Source organism: Otolemur garnettii, unplaced genomic scaffold, assembly GCF_000181295.1.
Source record: "Otolemur garnettii isolate 467f Iridium unplaced genomic scaffold, OtoGar3 scaffold00167, whole genome shotgun sequence".
NCBI classification, from domain to species: domain Eukaryota; kingdom Metazoa; phylum Chordata; class Mammalia; order Primates; family Galagidae; genus Otolemur; species Otolemur garnettii.
Genome location: NW_003852562.1, coordinates 96,668 through 115,120, shown reverse-complemented (window position 1 = coordinate 115,120; position 18,453 = coordinate 96,668). Strand labels below are relative to the sequence as shown.

At 37.2% G+C, this 18,453-nt stretch overlaps 1 protein-coding gene across 1 annotated transcript in view; it reads right to left on the bottom strand.

Annotated features, from left to right (window-relative positions):
• CCDC169 (coiled-coil domain containing 169) overlaps nucleotides 1-18,453 on the bottom strand; it is a 57,502-nt gene that overhangs the window by 37,690 nt on the left and 1,359 nt on the right. The window contains exons 2-4 of the mRNA XM_012811595.2: nucleotides 17,449-17,528; nucleotides 2,641-2,751; nucleotides 2,520-2,560 (exon numbers count right to left, since the gene is read on the bottom strand). Of these exons, the coding sequence (XP_012667049.1) occupies nucleotides 2,520-2,560; nucleotides 2,641-2,751; nucleotides 17,449-17,528 (232 nt within the window). The remainder of the gene's footprint in view (nucleotides 1-2,519; nucleotides 2,561-2,640; nucleotides 2,752-17,448; nucleotides 17,529-18,453) is intronic.

Genomic DNA, 18,453 nt, shown 5'->3' with positions numbered 1-18,453 from the left:
TTCTTCAAGAAGAACAAAAATCCATTAAGGAATATACATGTTTTTCTACCAACATGAATATGTTACAGAGTCTCAAGGAGCAAGTGGGAAACCAGTTAAATGCTCATTAGTTATGCTATACAGCATTTTACCATGTCACAACATTAGCACTTGCTGTTATTCTCCATGAGGCCAGTGATACCCAATTTCTTGAACTAGGACCTAGGGATGGGTTATAAAGAAGCAGGCAACCAGAATATTTTATATTCTATAGGTAGTATTTTATACTTTATATTCTGTAGGTATTTTAATATTAAAATTCTACCTGCAATTAATCAAAGGCAATAAATTTAAAATAGCCCTTGCAGTAATTTCTATATGCCACAAGAGGGAGATATTGCTCTACAAAAGAGGGGGGAAACACACTTTATAGATTTTACAATTCCAAAAAAATTTTTTTTCCTGACTTTCCAAGATACAGAAATACACATATTTCTGAGAGATATGTAAAAATTTTGTTAATTTCTCCTTGATTCATTATGAGTAAAAAAATTTTTTTTACTAAAGGTTTGCAGTTGATCAAAAGAAATATCCATAAATGGTCTGGTCCTCATTATAGCTGTTAACTTAGTACACTACCTATAGCCATTCAAAAACTATTGTTGTCTAGTATCTTTTTGGACAACTTGGAGGGAAGTGGACACCATTCTTCTAAGTGCAACATAACTAGAATGAAGAAACAAACACATGTACTCAATACCAAATTGGAACTAATTGATCATCACTGAAGTACACATGTGGAAGTAGATTTCAATGAAAATCAATCTGACAAGAGTAGGGAGGGGATGGGTAAATTCACAGCTGTTGGGTACAGTGCACACTATCTGGGTGAAGGGCACAGATATTATGTGTACAACTATGACTAGATCTGTACAAAAATAAAGTATGTGAACAAAACCTGTGTACCCCCTAATTTTCTGGAATAAAAAAATAAAATAAAAAACAGATTGATCCTTCACTATTGGGGGAAAAACATACAGATGTGGAAAAATAAAATAAAATACATTTACCAGACATAATAGTAATTTATGCAAATAATCTAAGGTATTGATTAATAAAATTAAAATGCTGCCATTTTCTCTTTAAAAAACTATCCGTTGTTATTTCTGATCAGTAATATAGAAGGGCTGTTGGTCTAGCAGTGTTAAATGGGTGCAGGCTTTTTCAGAAGGAAAGAATCTGGTTCTGTACCTCTGGACTATATGAACTTAGTGTTATTTGCATTAAAGGGAAAAATATTAAATTTTCTCTTACAGGGTTGTTGCAAGACTAAGATAAGGTACATGAATTTAATTTGCATACTGTGTATATTTAATTAAAGACAGCATTGTTATTATAATCTTAAGTTCTACCAATTTAGCTGAGTGTTACATTTTAATTTTCAGAAAAAGTGTCCTTGGTTTTTCACAAGATTTCTGTTTTCCTAAGTATTTTTGAAATAAAAATTCAGCAGGAATTCTGAGAAAAAGGTTATTTCTAAGCATGCTTTGGACCTGCTTTACATTTTAAAGGATAAATATTTGAATGAATGAAAAGCCAATGAACGCGCTTTGTAAAGTTTAAAACATATAAATTTAAGCAATGTATTAGAGATTAAAATGAACTATCAACAAGGAAAAGATGTCATGTCACTAAGGATACCCAGAAGAAAAAGTTAGGTCAGCCTAATGAAGTTTCATGTTCCTTGTGGGGTAATTTCATGGATTTTCTGTTGCATTTTATACATATTTTATATGTGGGTATGTATATAGGTGTGTGAATGCTATGTGTGTGCATATGTGTGTCTGTATATTACAGAGGAACTAGAATAAGGATGTTTCTAGATTAGGGTCACCAGACATCCCGCTTTTGAACAATTTGTCCCGCGTTTTAAAAAAGTCCCGATTTTTGGAAAGAATACACGAATGGCGAGAGAGCAGGAAGGGAATATTCGGTTTGCAGCTGCCATGTGGCTATTTCTCCAGAATATGAGTTTGATATTATTTTTGTTAATTTTATAATGTTAAACTGTAATAATAATAAATAATTGTTGAGAAGTGATTATCGAGAACTGCTTATCAAAGTTTGCATTGTTGTCAGGCCCCGCCCCGCCCTACCCCCTGGCCATGTTGTCCTGCTTTACAAATGTTAAAATCTGGTCACCCTATTCTAGAGGTGTAGAAGACAGGTGTTTCTGTGTTAAATGGCTCTTCAGGGCTGTAGGAACAGATACACTCAGGTTTCCATCCAGCCTGACTATTGAGATTCCTTTCCTTCAATTTTGTTTGTTTGTACCTATACTGGAGTAACTGTCCAGCTTTTAAGGAGATCACTCTGATGACTTTATTGTAGGATTCCTTGCATGTAAGAAACAGTTATTTTGAACAAAATATTTTATGTAGACCTTGCCACAGTCTTTTAACGTTTGTTTGGAATATATCTAGGTGAAATGAAGGTAAATAATTTCCTGCAATTATTATTTTTTTTTCTTTTTTACTCACCACTGTCATTTGTTCATAGACACGAATAGAAGATAGTCTATCTACAATAAAGCAGATATAAGCAATTAATATTTTATCAGTTTTAATTCAACTTATAAGACACATTAGGTTACTTGCACACCTGAAGGATTTCCACGGATTTTTGCCATTTTCTCTTTCAGAGAAACAATTTGTTTTTCTAGTTGTTCATTCAGTTCAAGTTGTGTCTCATAACGGGTCTTCCATTCACCACCTGAATAAAAAGGGGGGAAAATCAAGATCACTTCTTCATTTATTCACTACTGCACTTGACTTTATTAGCAATACATATGAACTAGAAGGAAATAATTATTAGGTGTATATTTCTGAGTCAGGATTTTCCAGATTGCAGGAAGTAGACTAGAGCTACATTTAGCCTACCACACAGCCAGATCTCATCACGACTACTGGGATTCTTGGTCTTATTCCCAGCTCCTTTTATCCTGTATCCTTTACTTCCTCATGTACCCTTATAATGAAAACTAAGAGAGAATATCATGAACATAGTTCTTTTCTTGGAACTTGAAATGTCTATATATACATCCTAAACAGTATTAACCCTCTGTCTAATGTCATGTTCATTTTTTTCCTTTGAAAAACAATTCTGAAGTCTGTTTAATAACTATGCATTTGCCATGTGTAATGCATACAATGCTTTACATATGTTAACTAACTTAATCCTCATTTTAAAAATGTTAATTAGTTACCTATTTTACAGATAAGGAAGCTAAGGCCCAGAGATGTCAAATAACATTTTTAAGATGACAGAGCTAATTAATGAGATAACTACTAGAGTTTAAACAACCCATTTTTTTTTTTTTTAATAGACAGAGTTTCACTTTATTGCCCTTGGTAGAGTGCTGTAGTGTCACAGCTCACAGCAACCTCCAGCTCTTGGGCTTAGGCGATTCTCTTGTCTCAGCCTCCCGAGTAGCTGGGACTACAGTTGCTTGCCACAATGCCCAGCTATTTTTTGTTGCAGTTTGGCCAGGGCTGGGTTTGAACCCCCCACCCTCGGTATATGGGACCAGTGCTCTACTTACTGAGCCACGGGCGCCGCCCTAAACCCATTTTTTTTTTTTTTTGACTTTGAAATCATATTCTTTCAACTGGTAAGCTAACGAACTTAACACTGTGTACATTTAGCTGTCTTCACAAGCATTTTCTGTTAACCTTTAGTAGATTTCTTTCACTAACTCCCTTAGGCTATTAAAGCCAAAGCACTTATACCTAGGAGGAAAAGGAAAGTATATTGGGTGGTGCTTGTGGCTCAAAGGAGTAGGGCACCAGCCCCATATGCTGGAGGTGGCAGGTTCAAACCCAGCCCCGGCCAAAAACTGCAACAACAACAAAAAAGGGAAAGTATATCCTGGAATTAAAAGGTCTTTGTTTAGCTTTAAAACCCAAAGCTAACTTTTTCTTAATCTTGATGTCAGGCTTTGTAGAGAGAAAAAGGACAGCTTTTTTTTCAATTTTAAATGTTCTTTACACATCTGAGGTAGTTTCTGCTATGTAAAATTTGATGGAAGAGTCAAAGGAGAGAGTAATAACACACACCAGTGCCAACTTCATCCTGTCACAGGTCTCCCTTATTCCTTCATCTCTATGTAAATGTGATCTACGAAAGAAAGGGGTGGGATGGGCATGATGGCTCTTGCCTGTAGTCCAGCTACTCAGGAGGCTGAGGATTAAATATCCCTTGAGTCCAGGAGTTCAAAATCAGCCCAGGCAGTATTAGTCAAAAACTCAACAAAGAAAAGAAGAGAAAAAGAAAGGAAGAATGAAAAGAAAAAGAAAGAGGCTCAAATAATAAGCCCGCAAACCAAAATTAAGAGTCATTAATTCAAATGTTTAGGGAACAAGAAAGGAGGAGCGTGGACTGAATATTTATCAGTTAGATACTGTAGAGCCCAAATAGATGGAATCATCTTTACAACTGGTTAGCTGAAGTCTTTGTCATTGCATCCCCTTTCCCACAATGGGAATGGGGGAATTCAGAGCAAAATAGCACAATTTATTTTTGGCATACCTAAGTTCAGTTTATAAATTTTGACTCCATTTTACTTTAAAATATTATTGACCTAAAGGTAATCAAGTAGAGATAAGCCTAATAGTATATCATTATATGCTAATGTTAATGAGTGTAAAGGTCTTGGTGGTGATGACATTGATATTCATGTTTCTACTTGTGATGAACTGATCTCCAAATGTATACTGAAATGTGTATTCCTTCAGTGTACACAGTTGGCTCTGGATTATAGAAGACAAAATAACAAAGATAAAAGCACACATACTATTGAATTAAGAAGAAAATTTAAAAATTGCAGTGTATATTAAAAAGGGAAGAAAATAGTCTTATGTTGCTATAGGGCAGATTTATGACTTTCATGGGCCCTTAGCACTAAAAGGCTTTATGAGCCCTTTCCTCATAATATTAAAAATTATATTTTACTACTGTATTGGTATAAACACAAATGTAATCCAGGCCATCATATTTATTTTTTTTCTTCTGATTGTAAAAGAAAGATAATTCATAAGCCTCTAAAAGTATCATAAACCCTATATAATGTACCCACTGTGCTTAATAGATAACCCCGCCCCTGGGTAGCTATAAAAGTAAGCTTAGCTTGTGCCAGGTCAACTTCCTAATAAAGAACACAAATTAATCAGAGTTCAGAGCAAAGAATAATCTGGTCTCAAGCTATCTAGCCAATAGGTAATCATTGAGATTGATTTCCAGAGTTTTAATTTGATATACCTTTGGCATTTTGTAAATAATTAATATCTTCATCTAATCTATCCCACTAGTACTAATTATTGCTGCAATGCCAAACCTAACCTAAGAATGCACTGGTGTTTTGATAAATTATAATAAGGAGGGATACACATAAAACTGATGAATGTGCTTTAGAAAAATCTTAAGAGGCATGAAGTAACTGAGCCCACAGATGAAAGAAAAAGACAAGATAGAGATATCAAATAAATTATACCATTTATTCATTCCAAGTCAATTATGTCCATAACCCTAGTAAGATGTGTATGTTATTAACAATTTTTTAATTAAAATATACCTGATGTGCAACTGCATAAAAATTAAGAGTATAAAACTCACCAAAACCTGCAGTCCTGACTAAAATACATGGCTAATACTAAAGTAAATGTATTGCAATTTCTAATCTCTGAGCAAGTGGATGAAGGCCTACAAAACTAGAGATTATGCAAATTTGTTTATTCTTCACCAAAACAGCACTGGCTCCTACAAATCAGGTCAACTTCATAATTATCAACTGTTTTCTTTTTCTACAAAAAAGACTACATTGGGGCTTACTCCACCTAACATACTTTATTCTGTGGTAATGCAAAAGTACTGAAAATCTAAAATTTGTAAACTTTGCATCATTCTTCATCTGTCTTTAAAATACCATGATAGTTAAATTATGTTTTCAACTTGGAATAACACTGGAAGTTAAAAATATCAAGTTTCTGGAATAGACTTCATACCACAATACTTCGGAACTGTATGAAACCAGTCCAAGTAAGATATGCATTGTTGTCTTTGAGACTGCCACCATAAACTTGACACCAAAAAAGATGATCCCTTACCTTGAGCATGCCAAGTCAACCTAACAAGGTCTAAGACACATTTATAAAAATCCATTATTTAAAATACAGGTTACAAGGATAAACATTTATCAGAAACATTTATGTCTCTTAGAGGGGGAAAAAAGAAAGAAAAAAGAACCCTGAGCAAATAGCTCCTTGAAATCATCACTCCTGGAGCAACTCTAAAAATGAAAACCAGGAAAAAGGCATTGTACATTTTTAAGGAAACAACAAACTGTTTTATAATCTTATAGAGGGACGTTAGCTAGAATAAATACAGTGAAAAGCAAAATCAGGTTCGGCACCCATAGCCCAGCGAGTAAGGTGCCAGCCACATACACCAAGGCTGGCAGGTCTGAGCCCAGCCTGGGCCTGCTAAACAACAATGACAGCTGTAAAATAGCCGGGTGTTGTGGCGGGCACCAGTTGTCCCAGCTACTTGAAAGGCTAAGGCAAGAGAATCGCTTAAGTCCAAGAGTTGGAGGTTGCTGTGAGCTGTGACACCATAGCCTTCTACCAAGGGTGACATAGTGAGACTCTGTCTCCAAAAAAAAAAAAAAAAAAGCAAAAGCAAAGTAAAAATTGTAAAATTCTAGAAGTTTGAATCATGGTCAATTCCATGAATTGATCTTTGAAGGGGAGACCAATAAAGCAGGAGGAAATTAGATGGACCCCTATCTTTTAGATGTACAATTTTATTTTTAGTTTTTATTTTACCAAAGACATGTAGCAGTGTTAAAGAACAGAATTAAAGGGCCCCTTGAAACAATGATGCCAACTCATACACTTTAAAATGTTAAGAAGAATACAGTCAAATTGGTTGTAAATTGACTGTCTTAGTCCATTTTGTGCTGCTATAACAAAATACCCAAGGCTGGGTAATTTCTAAAGAACAGAATTTATTGATATTTTTCACAATTCTTGAGGCTGAGAAGTCCTAAAGATCAAGGTATCATGCATTTGGTCTGGTAAGGGCCTTCTTGCTATGAAGGTAGAAGGGCAAGCTAATCAAGTACTTTAGGAAATCTCTTATAAAAGAGATTTTAATGGGCAGTGCCTGTGGCTCAAGGAGTAGGGCGCTGGTCCCATATACCAAAGGTGGTGGGTTCAAACCCAGCCCTGGCCAAAAAAAAAAAAAAAACTGTAAAAAAGAGATTTTAATTTCCTTAATCTCATTAAGGAAAAAGGAGCCCGCCAAACAACAATGATGGCTGCAACCAAGAAATGGCCAGGCGCTGTGGCGGGCGCCTGTAGTCCCAGCTACTTGGGAGGCTAAGGCAGGAGACTCGCTTGAGCCCAGGAGTTGGAGGTTGCTGTGAGCGTGATGCCATGGCACTCTACCCAGGGGGATAGCTTGAGGCTCCATCTCAAAAAAAAAAAAAAAAAAGGAGCCTTCATGGCATAGTCACCTCTTAAAGTGTTTACCTCATATCATCATATGGGCAACATCTGAATTTTAATTGTTAGTAACTATATTTATAATGAGTACAGCAATGAAATTATGTTAATTTGAAAAGGGTTTATAAAAGAAGAAAATGTTTTTATTGTAATAAGGAAAGGAACAAATCTAATGTGGCAACATACTAGGCATTAGGGACATGAAACTAAAATAGATGTAGCCCTTGCTGTCAATCAGCAGTAGGACCAGTCAGGTGAAAGAAACATACAGCCAGAACATTTGACAAAAATGTTCAGACATCCAATCTGAAAGGTGGTGGGAGGAAATTAGGGATGGGGAGATCAAAGTTGAATAAGGTCAAAAAATGATGCTTGAGGGAAAATAATCCCTGATTCAAGTCAGAAAAGATGAAAAAAGTTACTAAAGCAGCAAGAACAACATGAACAAAAATATCAACATGTCAAAAAAGGAGAGGGCATATTGTTACAATGTGCATCTTCCCCAATTTTCAGGTGTTTTCATGAGGAAAAATTTCTCAAAGTAGGATTAGTTGGTTTGAGTCATGTCTCACTTACTAGCTTATCTATATGATTCAGAGCAAGTTCTAATCTTTTTTTGTGCCTCAATTTCTCATCTGTAAAGTGAAGATAATTAAAGTTCCTATCTTACAGGATATTGGGAGGATTAATTGCAACATGTAACTGCTGCAAAGCACACAGAAAATGCTATTAAATTGTTTTCATTGTCATTTTCATCATCTTCATTATAAGAAATTTATCCTAGGCTTGGCACCTGTGGCTCAAGTGGCTAAAGCGCCAGCCACATACACCTAAGGTGGCGGGTTCGAATTTGGCCCGGGCCCACCAAAACAACAATGACGGCTGCAAAAATAGCCAGGCATTGTGGTGGGCACCTGTGGTCCCAGCTACTTGAGAGGTGGTAGCAGGAGACTCGCTTGAGCCCAGGAGTTGGAGGTTGCTGTGAGCTGTGATGCCACAGCACTCTACCCAGGGGGACAACTTGAGGCTCTGTCTCAAAAAAAAGAAAGAAAGAAATTTATCCTAGAAGTGTTTCCCAAGAGGTAACACTATATTGCTACCAGTAATGTATAAAAGTGCATTTTTCACTCTTTTAAAAGGATCTCTTCTATCCTATCTTTGATAGGCCATGTTTGTTTCAACTTTCTTTGGCTAAAAGACAAGATGACTATTTTTCTACACTCAGGAATTGTCTCTTTATATTTTACTTTTATTTATCTATTGGAAACTAAGTGTTTTCTAATTGAATTGCAAAAGATACAGACATAGTGAAAATATAGATCATTTGCCCATCATCATCTTGGCTACTAATATCTTTTTCAGATTGTTGTTTGACTCTCATATGGGCCTTTTTTAAATCAAAGGTTTAATCTGAAGTCACACCTAAATATAATTCCCTCAGTCATTTCTTTTATTACTCTTAAACTACGAAAGGCCTTTTAAAAAAATCCATAAGAGATATATAAGGGCTGTCCAGAAAGTATCCAGCCGTGTAATGTGAAAGAGACAGCTATACATGGCTGGATGCTTTCTGCAAAAGCCCTTGTAATTCACATGTATTATGTATTTTGTTTTGCTTATATTTAACTCTATATCCATCTGGAATTTTTAGCATTAAGTATGGAGTAAGGATCTAAATGCTTTTCTTAGAAAATATTACACTAATTTTCCAAATAGAACTTATTCAGTAACTCATCACTTCTCATTTAAGTTTCAGTGATGACAAAAATCCCAATGAAACATTGTTGTTAATTGGATCCTTGGTTCCAGTCTTCTTCTCAGAAGTCCTTTATCAAATTGGGTAGGCAGAATAAAATTCTTTTTTCTTGTGGTAGAGAGAAGGGGACAAAGTAATTAGAAAGTGATAGCTTCATGACAGTTATAGACTGAATGCTGCTGTTCCTCCCCCTCAAAATTCATGTTGAAACTCTAACCCCCAATGTGACCAAATTTGGAGGTAGGGCCTCTGAGGAGATGATAAAGGTTAAATGAGGTCATAAGGGTGGCGCCTTGATTCTATAGGATGTATAAGAGGAGACATCAAAACATTCTTTCTTTCCCTCCTCTCTATCTTTCTCTTTCTGACACGAACAGAAATAGTGAGAAGTCAGCTCACTCAAGGCAGAAAGTATTTTGTTATGACAGCCCAAGCTGACTACTACATATATCATTTTATACTCTCTCATTTCAGTGTATAGTGCAGGTTTTGCTTGTAACAACCTATTTCCCACAGTCTCATAAATAAAAATGGTTTTCCAGTCAGGCATAGAGGCTTACGCCTGTAATTCCAGGACTTTGGGAGGCTGAGATGAGAAGATGGCTTGAGGCCAGGAGTGTGAGACCAGCCTGGCAACATAGGAAGACCTTGTCTCCACAAAATAAAATAAATTAGCCAGGTGTAATGGTGCACACCTGTAGTCCAGCTAGTCTGGAGACACCTGTAGTCCAGCTAGTCTGGAGGGAGGGGATGAAGGATTGCCTGAGGCAGACCTTCAAGGTTGCAGTGAGCTATGATAGTGCCAGAGCACTCCAGCCTGGGAAACAGAGTGAGATCCCCCTCTTAAAAAAAAAAATGATGGTCTTTTTTTTTGTAACTAACTGAAAGAATTCCTTTTTTATTACCTTAACATAACCTAGGCCCAAATTTTATAGCACTGATTTTATTAAACTACACTCCATCTGTTACGGGGGCTGAATTGTTTCCTGCCAGCCAATCCTTCCATTAGTCCCCTACCCACCAAGTTCATATGCTGAAGCCCTCAGTACCTCGGAATGTGACTGTATTTAGAGGCAGAGCCTTTAAAGAGGTAATTAAGGTAAAAATGAGGTCTTATAGGTGGGCCTTAATCTAGTATAACTGATGTCCTTATAAGAAGAGCAGATTAAGCAGGTACAAAGAGAAGACCGTGTAAAGACATAGAGAGAAGATGGCCATCTACTAGACAAAAAGAGAGGTCTCCAAGGAAACCACACTGCTTATATCTTGAGTTCAAGACTTCTAGCCTCCAGAATTGTGAGAAAACCATTATTCATTTTCCACCATTCACAGCCACCATTATTATTGATCTTTGTAGATAATTATCTCAATTATATAATCCTTATTTTATCTTTAAAAACCCTCACCTTCTTTTACCCTCCCTGAATATGCATACAATTTACCATGGCATGAGTGTTTCCACTGCAATGCTCTATTCCCAAGTGAACATCACCTTCTTTTAGACAGCTGCTTTCTGTTATTTAGGCTGTCATTTAAGGAGTCTATGCTCTTGGTACAAGGTAACTTTGAGCATTTTTCCTTTCTAGTATAGAGACTCAGATGTTCCAGGACTTGAGCACAGCCATGCCTATTGTATATGCATTAATCTACATGTGTCCCTTCAGTAGAAATTTCATAATGCCTAGTGAGCAACAAGTTTAGCTCATTAAGAAAGTTCATAGTGACTTTTTTTTTGCCATTATATGTGTCATTCCCCAGCAAAGATTCTCAACTTTATCAATTTTTTATTCTAGGATTTCTTGTCAGAGGAAATCTCTGATGGAGAGTAAGATGAGAATTTGGACTGAACTGTTATTATTCCCTTAGAGACAGTCTTCTGTTATCCCTTTGTATAGGTCCTGCATATTTCTTATCAAAAATGTTGTCAGATACTGTATAGTTTAGGTTGAATTGTGAACAGGATCATTAAAAAACCCAATTTTCTTTCTTTTTTTTTTTTTTTAAGACAGTCTCAAGCTGTTGCCCTGGGTAGAGTGCCTTGGTGACATCATAGCTCGTGGCAACCTCCAACTCTTGGGGTCAAGTGATCCCCTTGTCTCAATTTATTTACTTTTTTATTTTTAGTAGAGAAGGGGGTCTCACTCTGGCTCAAGCTGGTCTCAAACCCATGAGCTCATGCAATCCATCTACCTCAGCCTCCCAGCGTGCTAGGATTACGGGTGTGATCCACCACACTCGGCTTTTTAAGATTTTTTTGTGGAATGGGGTCTCATTATGTCGCCCAGGCTGGTCACAAAATTCCTGGCCTCAAGAGATCCTCCCACTTCTCCCTCCCAAAGTGCTGGGATTATAGGCATGAGCCACACCATGCCTGGCCTAAAAACCCTATTTTCTTTCTTTTTTGTTTTCACTATGTTGCCCTCAGTAGAGTGCCATTGCATCATAGCTCTCAGCAACCTCAAACTCTTAGGCTCAAGAGATTCTCTTGCCTTAGCCTCCCAAGTAGCTGGGACTACAGGTGCGCCACAACACCTGTTACAATTTTCATTGTTGTTTAGCTGGCCCAGGTGGGGTTTGAACCTGCCACCCCTGGTGTATGTGGCTGGCACCGTAACCACTGTGCTATAGGTGCCTAGGCAACCCCCCCCCCATTTTCTAACTGGTTATGGCTGGAATTTCTTTTTAAAACAAATATTTCTTCTATTTAACCATTTCCTAATTTTTTACTAATATGCAAGTTTTCAATTGACCCTTTAGAAAATTCTGGATAGTAAATTATAAAAATTGTTATTACTTTCTAACATCTATAACTCATATTTCTCTTTCATATTTTATTACGTTGACTGGAACTTTCAGAACAATATTAAATTTTTATTGTGGTATCAGGCATTTTGGTTTTTTTCCCCCTGGGAATGGCAATAGGTCTACTGTTTCACCGTTAAGGATAATGCTAGTTTGAGATAATTAGAAGTATTCTTTTCCTTGTTTTGAAATTAGACAAAGTGAATTTTATCAAAAACATTTTTAGCATTTTCTGAGGTGAGTTTTACTTTTAGCAATTTTGATCTATTAATGTATTACCAAATTGCTAAAGGATTTGGGTAAAGAAACCAGCCTATAAGTGAAGACTCAAAGGAGCTCAAAGGAGATATCAGGATGAAGATATAAATTTGTGTGCTGTTAGTATACAGATAGTATTTAACACTGTGATGGGAGGGATGGGTATACATTTGAAGAAAAGGCAGAGGACTGACCCCTGGGGCACTACAAGCTTTTAGAAATCAAGAAGATGAAATGATGACGTCCGATAGGTTGAAAGGCTATCAAGAAAATATGTTGTCCCAGAAGCTAAGTGAACAAAGAGTTTTAAAGATGAGATCATGATCAAGTGCAGCAAGTAAGACGTGGACTGGGAGTTGCTGTTGGATTTTGCAACATGGAAATCATTGGTATCTTGACAAGAACAGTTCTACTTGATTGGAGGAAAAACATGATTAGAATGAATTAAAGAGAGAATTAAACAATCATGCATGTACTAGGCAAACCTGGCCATTTCTATCCACAGATGAGCAAATGTCTCAGAGCCTCAATTAACCAAGATTTTTGTCTCTAGTATACAGATAGTATTTAAAAAAAAAAATGAAGAGCAATCTTAAGCTTAAAAGGTAGAAAGAAGTAGCAGCTAAGAATGTGGGTTTTAACACCAGAATATCTGGTTTTAATTCCAGAACCATCACTCATCACTTCTGTAGCCTTGAAAAAGCCATTTAGAATCCCAACATGCTGGGCATGTTGGCTCATGCTTGTAAATCCTGGTGCTTGGGGGAGACCTAGGCAAAAGAAGGAGACGCTGTCTCAACAACAAATTAAAAAATTCAGCTAGGTGTGGTGATGTGTCCCTGTAGTCTCAGCTCTCAGGATACTGAAGCAGGAGAATAGCTTGAGCCCAGGAGCTTAAGGCTGCACAAGGCTGTAGTGAGCTATAATTGTGCCACTATACTCCAGCCTGGGAGACAGAGTGAGACACTGTCTTTTTCAGAAGGAAAAAAAAAAAAAAAGGAGAAAGAAACAATCCCTGAATCTCAATTATTTATTTATTTATTTATTTATTTTGACATAGAGCCTCAAGCTGTTCTCCTGGGTAGAGTGCTGTAGCGTCACAGCTCACAGCAACCTCTAACTCCTGGGTTCAAATGAGTCTCCTGCCTCAGCCTTCCAAGTAGCTGGGACCACAGGTGCCTGCCACAACGCCCGGCTATTTTTTATGTTGTTGCAGCTGTCATTGTTTGGTGGGCCCGGGCTGGATTTGAACCTGCCACCTTAGGTTTATGTGGCTGGCGACTTAGCCACTTGAGCCACAGGCGCTGAGCCAATTTTTTAATTTATAAAAATAGAGGTAGTATTACTTTTTCAAAAGGTAATTATGAGGTTTCAATTTTTTTTTTTTTTTTTGAGACAGAGCCTCAAGCTATTGCCATGGGTAGAGTGCTGTGTCATCATAGCTCACAGCAACCTCCAACTTCTGGGCTCAAGAGATTCTCCTGCTTCTGCCTCCCAAGTAGCTAGGACTATAGGCGCCTACCACAAAGCCCAGCTATTTTTTTGGTTGCAGCTGCCATTGTTGTTTGGCGGGCTGGGCTGTATTTGAACCCACCAGCTCAGGTGTATGTGGCTTGTGCCTTAGCCACTTGAGCCATAGGCAGCAAGCCAAGGTTTCAATTTTTAAAAATGCACTTAAAGCTCTAAACAAATTCTGACTCTTTTCACTTTAAAAAACCAGTCACCTAAATATTCTCTTTTCCTGTGGTCTTGTCACTAAGCTTTGTGATGACAAAATTCAAATTAAAACACAAAACCACTTTGTGTATATATAGTTTCCTGAGAAGCCTAAAGAACTTTAAGAGCCTACTATGGGAACACAAAACCTTTTGGAGTTGGTTGTGTTTGCTGTTTTACCTAAATATTAATCCAGTTATGAGTGAGATTAGACTAAACAACAATCAGTAGATGAGAAAGAGTAGAAATAAAAAAGTATTATTTAAAGAGTTTTGCTGTGCATGGGACAGTTAAAGGGGATGACAGTCAAAGGGGAAAGGTGGGGCCAAAAGAGGTATGTCATTTTGTTCTTTAGATAAAATAAAATCAGCCTTGTCTATGTGCTGTTGAAAATGATCCAGTGGAGCAGAGAAAACAGATGATATAGGAAAGACTGAGGAGCATGGCTGATATCCTTGAGGAGGTGAGAGCAGACAGCATCTACTACAGGGAGGGAGTTAATGGGAGATAATTAGGACTGCCCTGTACATAGGAACAAGAGGGAAGAGGATGTGCAAAGAGGCAAGTACGTGGTAGCTTTGTTGGTGGAAATGTGGAAGCTGGCTTCTTCTCTCTCTTTGAAAAGGGAAGGAAAGCTCCTGGGCTGAGAGTGAGTATAACAGAGTGAGGGGGTAGGATTTGAGGAGGAAGTAGAAAATGTGAAAGAATTATCTACCAGGCTTCTCTGAACCACAGTAAAAGAAGAGTTGTCTTGGGTCACACATTAAATATACAAACACTAATGAAAGCTGATAAGCAACAGCTTTTGCTGAGGTGAGTTCCAAATTTTCCTATCTGCCACCACAGACAAGCAAAAATGTCCTCACACAATCCACATGCATCCTGGGGCTGGACAAGCCTGAAAACAGGTACATGCAGGTGTGCCTGTACCCATAGTTGTCACATGTGCATATACTTCTTTTGTAATGTTAAAACAATACATTTATTTTAAAACCTTTATATTGCGTTGTTGCCTTCAGAATAAATGCAAATTCATTAGCACCACATTTAAAGACTCTTGATTTATCTCTTTCATAAACCTTAATCTCATCTCCTACCACACCCTCATTGTAATCTATGTTCATCTTTATCAGTTACTTAGCATTCTCCCCCAAATAGCTTTATGTTTAATGCCCTTGTGGCAGTTGTATTTTCCAAAGATGATGACATTAAAATTTCCCATCCCGCATGTTGTTCTGTAATGTGACCTTGAGAAGCAGAGTCTATTTCTCCACCCACTTTAATACAGATAGAATTCAGCTGAAATAACACTGTGCCAGTTCTGGAAGTAGTTCTTAATTGGCCTGGCAGTTTCTACTTGTGCCTTTTGGAATGCTTACTCTTAGGACACATTTTGGAACCCAGCTACCATGCTGTGAGAAACAAAAGGTACAAGAGGCAATTTTGACAGGCAGTCCCAGCTGAGCTCTCAGTCAACAGCCAGTGTCCGCTGCCAGCCATGTGAGTGCATCATCTTGGAATGATCAGCCAAGTTGAACCCTCAGCTTCAGATGTCTGAGCCCTAGGTAATGCCTGATAGCAACCAAATGAGAGACCCCCTCAAGTATTATACACGTGAACCAACCCAGTTAATTCACAGAATTGTGAGATAATTTATATTATTTTAAGCTCTTAAATCAAAGGGTCATTTGCTATGCAACAGTAGACAAGCAAAAGTTCTGAGTGCTGATGTGGTAGATGTCAATTATAGTAGAAATAGTAGTAATGGAAGATAGATGAGCTAGGAGTAAATCATGGCTTTGCCATTCCTTGATTATGGAGCCTTATTAAGTTATTTAAATTCCTGAATTTCATTTTTCTATAAGTGGGGATGATATGATAACAACAACCTTGTCTGACAAAGATCTTTTTTAATAAAAAATTAAGGAAGAGGTAAATTTTTCTGCCCTTCACTCTAGGCCTTAGCTTTGCCTGCTCAGGAAAGAACTTTTTCTAATACCACTGTGGCCTTTGCTCTTTGTACCCATATTACTAGCTCCTCCTCATGAGAACTGTTGATAGGAAGACTTGTTGAGCTATATTTTACTGGTGGGTATTGTTATTCCATTATATGTGGCCATGCCTTCTGCTTTTTCTGTAACTAAGTAGATAAGGAAATACCAGCTACTCTGCCAATGCAACCATGTAGAACCTCCATAGTTGACCTTCTCTCCACATTGACCACCTCAAGTTGACCTCATTTTCATAGACTGGACATGTACCACATGTACATATCAGTACAGGAGGCCAAGTTCCTTACGTTGACCACCTCTGTATGACCAGTTTGTTACAGTGCCTTGAGTGGTCAACTTCAGAGGATCTATTACTGTACTTGGTTAGGTACACCCAGATTACATCCCTACAAAGCCAGATATATATCTAAGATATATGGAGTTACTTTAGCCTTGGGACAAAGCAGTATTCTTCAATAAAGCTTTAACAAAGCATTGGGTAAAGAAAGTAGCATTTTATTTCTCAAATGGCTACTATCTTTTTGATTCATAGCTCTCCAAAAGAGGAAGAGAATAAAATGAGTTTAAGAACCAAGCCCACTCAAACAACCCTAATCAACCCCTACTGTTCTTTAGCATCCAGTCCAAGCACTGCTTCTTCTGGAAAATTTGTCTTTATCAGCTCACCAGTGTTGTAATAGATGTAATAGATGCCTCTTCCCTAAGTTTCCATTTCTCCTTACACAGAACTTGTATTACTTCTCTTATTCGTATTTTTAGTTTGACACTTTCTCCCAGTAGTCATGAAACTCTTTAGAACCAGAAAAAGAATCTTCCATTCAAAATGTTGACATATGGTGGTGTCTCAATCAATAAATATTTGTGGAATGAATTAACATGCTGCATACATTAAAAAATTTAGGGATATGTGTTGTAAATAAATAGCTAAAGTTATACCCCAAATCCAAAAGTTAAGATATGAAGGTTATGACTTGAGTTGAATAGAAGAAAAGTTGTGATATTTCATTATTTACAAATGAAATAATATATTTATGTCATATAATAAAGGCTTTGCCAAATGATAAACATTTAAAACTTGTAAGGTAGAAAAATGATTAAATAGTATTAGGTTTACACTGTGAAGTATCAGTTTTAAAACCTCTATGAAAAATTTTTATTAAAGCAATCAATATAACCTGGTTCCATGTACCCTCAATGAATTCCCAGCAATTAAAAAAAATATATTTATTAATACCACCAAAAAAGCAACACTGAAATCTTGGTACTATATTCCATATTCAATATATGGAATTTAATGGACTGTAGGTATTTTGGTAAAATGAAAAATAATTATATAAGAGTCACACATAAATAATTACTTATATACCTTCATTGTCATTATTGAGTTTGGCTTCCAGTTCTGCTATCTTGTGTCTCATTTCAAGCATTGAGAGTTGTACTACATCCCTGTTATTAAAAACAATTTTTGTTAATTATGATTAAGCATAACATCATAAAATAATACACAGTAGTAACCCACCACTACTTCAGGAACAGTTCATTATGAAACATCATTTATTAAAGGCATGGTTGAGAAACACAAATCAGGCTAATGAAAGCTTCTGATTAGCCCATTCCAGAAACACTCGAATGTGTATTAAAGCTCAAATCCCCTTCCACCAATCACTGGAAACTTTTTACTCTTAAACATGATCCTACAATAAGAAGAACAAACAAAAAACAAATATGATCCCAAATAAGTTGATTACCTGTTTTTTCAGAATACAGCAAATTAGGAACTACAGATTATAAAAAGGAATATCTAGGGTAATAGGTAACAAACACTAGTAAAAAAAATGTAAACTATGTACCATTAAAAACAATTTATCATAATGGTAACAGAATTATCAACTCAATAAATATCTTTGCTTACCTATTATGTTCAAGGCATTAAGTGCTGAAAAATACTACAATGAACAAGAGAACAGAAAAACTATAGCAGCAGCAGCTAACATCCATGGAATGCTTATTACAAGGCCGTGCTAAGTGCTTTTACTGTGCCTGTAGCTCAGTGAGTAGGGTTGGGTTGGAGCCCAGTCCCGCGCCTGCTAAAGAACAATGACAACTGCAACCAAAAAACAGCTGGGTGTTGTGGCAGGAGCCTGTAGTTCCAGTTACTCAGGAGGCTGAGCCAAGAGAATCGCTTAAGACCAAGAGTTTGGGCTCGGCATCTGTGGCTCAAGTGGCTAAGGCACCAGCCACATACACCCAAGGTGGCAGGTTCGAATCCAGCTCGGCCCGCCAAACAACAATGACGGCTGCAACCAAAAAATAGCAGGGCGTTGTGGCGGGCGCCTGTGGTCCCAGCTACTTGGGAGGCTGAGGCAGGAGA